Here is a 4,595-nt window from a genome sequence, read left to right on the forward strand (position 1 = left end):
TGTGCCCGATCGCGCCGCCCGGGTAGATGAATACGTGTCAGGCACGTGACGCGCGTGTGTGTGTGTGTGTGTGTGTGTGCGTGTATCTTTTAACAACTGCGATCCCTCAGGTTTCTCTGTCTGCGCCCTGTGCCGTGTAAGGTTTCTAACCTCCTCTCTCCTTCTCTCTCTCCCTCTCTCTCTCCCTCTCTCTCTCCTTCTCTCTCCCTCTCTCTCTCCTTCTCTCTCCCTCTCTCTCTCTCTCTTCCCCTGTGTGTCCCGCAGGCCTGGATGCGATGAGCGCCTCGCGTGGGCATGAGCATGGACAGCTGTGAGTCTCCCGTGGTTTCTGGGACAGACGATGGGCTCGGCTCCTCCGCCACCTCCCATCAACAGCAGCAGCAGCACCCGCGCCCGCCCCCGCAGCCCTGGAACGATCACTCTAGCTCGCCGGTCCCCCCCGCCTGCAGCAGCCAACCCCCGTCCCTGGACGCACTGTCCCTCTCCGCGCCCTACCCGCACACTCAGCTCCACGGCACCGCCCACCAGGGGGTGAGAGAGACGCAGCCACAGCAGCCACAGCAGCAGCAGCAGCAGTCTGCCCGGAGCCCGCCCCTGGCCCATAGCGACAGCCCCGCCAGCGCCCGGCCCCGCCCCAGGAGGGAGGGCCCCGCGGACGACCGGGGCGACCAGCAGGGCGAGGGAGGCAGCTGCGGAGAGGAGGAAGAAGAGGAGTTGGAGGACCTGGACGAAATGGAGATCGACAGTTGCTTCCCGAGCCTCCAGCCCTTCCCCGGCGTGCCCATAGCTCCGGGGGGCGGCGGCGGCATGCCCACCCTCCTGCGCCAGCGGCCCGGAGGCGGCAGGCGCAGGGGCGCGGCCGACAGCGGGAGCGAGGAGGACGAGGAGGAGGAGGAGGAGAGCAGCGACGTGGAGAACCTGGCGGGGGAGATCGTCTACCAGCCGGACGGCTCCGCCTACATCGTGGAGAGCCTCAGCCAGCTGATCCAGAGTGGCGGCGGCGGCGTTGGCGCGGCGGCGCCCGGCGGACTGATCCCTGCCAACTCCCTTAGCGCCGGGAAGCCGGGCGAGCCCGCCGGGGCAGCCTCGGCCTCCTCCTCGGTCTACCCTCAGATCATCAACACGTTCCACATAGCCTCGTCCTTCGGGAAGTGGTTCGGCGCCGCGGACCAAGGCTTCCCCGATACCTCAGCCCTGGCGGGCCTCAGTCCCGTCCTGCACAGTTTCCGCGTCTTCGACGTGCGCCACAAGAGCAACAAGGATTACCTGAACAGCGACGGGTCGGCCAAGAAGTCCTGCGTGTCCAAAGATGTCCCCAACAACGTGGACTTCTCCAAATTCGACGGGCTGGCCCTCTACGGCAAGGGGAAGCCCATCCTGATGTGTTTCCTCTGCAAGCTGTCGTTCGGCTACCCGCGCTCGTTCGCCACGCATGCTGTCCACGATCACCGCATGACCCTGTGCGAGGACGAGCGGCGCTTGCTGGGCGACAAGTACGCGTCCGCCATCATCCAGGGCATCGGGAAGGACAAGGAGCCCCTCATCAGCTTCCTGGAACCAAAAAACAAGAGCTCGCCGGCGCCCCCGGGGCTCCTGCCCATGAACTCTGGCCAGAGCTTCTACGGCACATTCAGCGGCGTCCACCTGGAGGGCGGCGGCGTGGGCGGCGACGCCCTCCTGAACAAAGACTCTGACCTCGCCCTCCAGCAGCAGACGCCGCCACCGTTAGGCTCCTCCCCCCTCCTCGCCCTAGGGGGGCTAGTGGGCGGCGGTCTCAAAGCGCCCGCCCTCCCCTCGACCGCCCCGGGCTCGGCCAAAGACTCCAGCACCCTGCCGCCCGCGCAGGGGGGGAGAGCAGAGGGGCCCGCGGGGAACGAGGGGGCGACCGGCGGAGGCGCCGCCGGGGGGCGTGGCCTAGGCAAGGTACGCCTGGCGAGCCACGAGGGGGGCTCGGAGGAAGAGGAGGAACTGTTGTTAGAGGAGGAGGAGGAGGAGGAGGCGGTGGCCCGCGGCTGTCATGGGGGCGGAGAGGTAGGGTTCGGGGAACCGGCTGTCTCAAACCAAAGCATTTCCAAATCTCCTTTATTAATGCCTAGTAGCACTCTCCAGCCTGCTGCCTGCCCCTCTGCTGCCAGCCCCGCGCTCAACAGCAAAGCCCCGCCCATCGCCGCCACCTCCCCCTCGGTCAGGGAGGAGGGGTTGACGGCGTCCGCGGACAGCGTCGGCGTCGGGAGGAGGAGCCACGAGCTCCCGCTGAGCTTTAACTGCCAGGGAACCAACGTCCCCGTGGCGATGGCGGCAGCCGGCGGCGGCAGGGCGGCGGGGGGGAATGAGGACGAGGCCGCCGCAGGCCCCTCCTCCTCCTCGCCGGCTTCTAACGCCGCCGCCGACGAAAGTGCCAATCGAGACAGTGCCACAGCTCCAGAACCAAATGACAGCCCGGGGGAGGGCGAGGACGAGGGCGGGGCCCTCTTGCACCACCACCTCCACCACCTGCACCACCACCACCACCACCTGCTGCCCTCGCCCCACGGCCACGCCCACTCGCTCCCGGGGGGCTCCTGTGACCTGGCGGCACTGGGCGAGTGCTCCCAGAACCACGGCGGCGGCGGCGGCGGCGCCGGGGGGAGCGGCGTGGAGTGCCCCAAGTGCGACACGGTGCTGGGCTCCTCGCGCTCGCTGGGCGGCCACATGACCATGATGCACTCGCGCAACTCGTGCAAGACGCTCAAGTGTCCCAAGTGCAACTGGCACTACAAGTACCAGCAGACGCTGGAGGCCCACATGAAGGAGAAGCACCCCGACTCCGGAGGCTCGTGCGTCTACTGCAGCAGCGGTCAGACCCACCCACGCCTGGCCAGGGGGGAGAGCTACACCTGCGGGTACAAGCCCTTCCGCTGCGAGGTCAGTGATCCGGACAGTTCGGGTTGGGGGGGGGGGCGGGGATCCTCCCTCTTAAGCACCTACCTTGTATTAATGTTGCTACTCCTGCACTTTGGCTTCAGCACTAGATTATGCTCTTAGTCACTTGTTTCAGAAAGGAGATGCACTTGTGAGTTCTGGCGAGTAGTAGAACACCGACTACCTACGTTAATTGCAATTACTGTAAGTGGCTGTGGATAAAAGCGTCTGCTAAATGACTGTAATTTGATTGAATGTAAGGAGAGTAGGATACTGGCACTCTGTCACGGATGAAAATGTATCGAACTGAATGAGAATGAATGGGCGGACGACACGCGAATGTGTGTGTGATCGATATCTGGTTAAAACACGCGAATGACCCGACCCCCTTGCTTTTGACCGCCCGCAGGTGTGCAACTACTCGACCACCACCAAAGGCAACCTGAGCATCCACATGCAGTCGGACAAGCACCTGAACAACATGCAGACCCTGCAGAACGGAGGCACCATCCCCACCGGCGACCAGGTGTTCGTCCACGCCCCCGGCAGCGGCGGCGGCGGCAGCGTGGTAGCCGTCAGCTCGGCGGCCCAGCACGCGCCGCACCCGCACCCGCACACGCACCCGCACCCGCACCATCACCACCCCGCCGTCCAAGCGGCCGCCGCCGCCCACATGCCGGGGGGAGGGGGCGGGGGCGGGCCGTGCGGGGCTCCGTCACCCACCAAACCCAAGAGCAAGCCTACGTGGCGCTGCGAGGTGTGCGACTACGAGACCAACGTGGCGCGGAACCTGCGCATCCACATGACCAGCGAGAAGCACATGCACAACATGGTTCTGCTCCAGCAGAACGTGACCCAGATGCAGCACGGCCGCCTGGGCCTGGGCGCCATGCCGTCCCCCTCGGAGGCCGAGCTCTACCAGTACTACCTGACCCAGAACATGAGCCTGCCCCCGGGCCTCAAGCTGGACCCGACCGGCGCCGAGGCCCAGTTCCTGTTGAGCGGCTTCCACATGGACCCCGGCATGGCCGCCCTGGCCCCCGCGCTAGGTGAGCACCGCCCCACCCCCACCCCCCCGGTCCCCCTCCGCGGCGAATGTTGACGGCTCTGTCCACCCTCCCCCCCCCCCCCACACACACACCCCCAGAGCAGCCTCGGGTCACAGCCAAGAACACAGAGCGGCGGTTCAGAGCGAGTTCACGAGGGTGGGATCGCTCTGGCTGCTGCCAGCTGTTTATTTTTAAACATTAAACACACAGTCAGATGTGAGTAAATAGAGGAATCCGGCTTTGATTGGGGAGAGAGGGGCCCTCTGCATGGAAGCCACTTAGACATTGGCTCTTTTCATGCCTTCATTTGCTCGGATGTGTTTATGCTGTCAAGTGAAATGTATGCATGTATGGAAAGTACCTGAATTTATCTTCACATCCAACAATTTATGGTTTCGGTGGCGGTGTGCGGAGCACTAAAGCGCCAGGCCTCTTGAGAAACTGCAGACAACAGGCTCAACCCCCCCCCCCCCCCCCCCCCCCCAACCCCGCCAGCAGCACGTTACGGGTTAAAAGAGAACACTAGCCTTCAACCCCCCAACCCCCCCAACCCCCCCCCGCCCCCTCCGCCCTCTCAAATATACACACTCCTGTCCTATCCTGGCCCTCCCCGTCTCAAATATACACACTCCTATCTTTCATTTT

General features: G+C 64.8%; 1 protein-coding gene across 1 annotated transcript in view; it reads left to right on the forward strand.

Annotated features, from left to right (window-relative positions):
• Nucleotides 1–300: 300 nt before the first annotated feature.
• Nucleotides 301–4,595, forward strand: part of zfhx3b (zinc finger homeobox 3b) — a gene marked incomplete at both ends in the record, with an annotated part of 107,820 nt that continues 103,525 nt past the window's right edge. The window contains 2 exons of the mRNA XM_084437182.1: nucleotides 301–2,904; nucleotides 3,311–3,950. Coding sequence (XP_084293308.1) covers nucleotides 301–2,904; nucleotides 3,311–3,950 — 3,244 coding nt within the window. The remainder of the gene's footprint in view (nucleotides 2,905–3,310; nucleotides 3,951–4,595) is intronic.

This window comes from Borostomias antarcticus, assembly GCF_949987555.1.
Source record: "Borostomias antarcticus genome assembly, chromosome: 4".
Classification (NCBI taxonomy): domain Eukaryota; kingdom Metazoa; phylum Chordata; class Actinopteri; order Stomiiformes; family Stomiidae; genus Borostomias; species Borostomias antarcticus.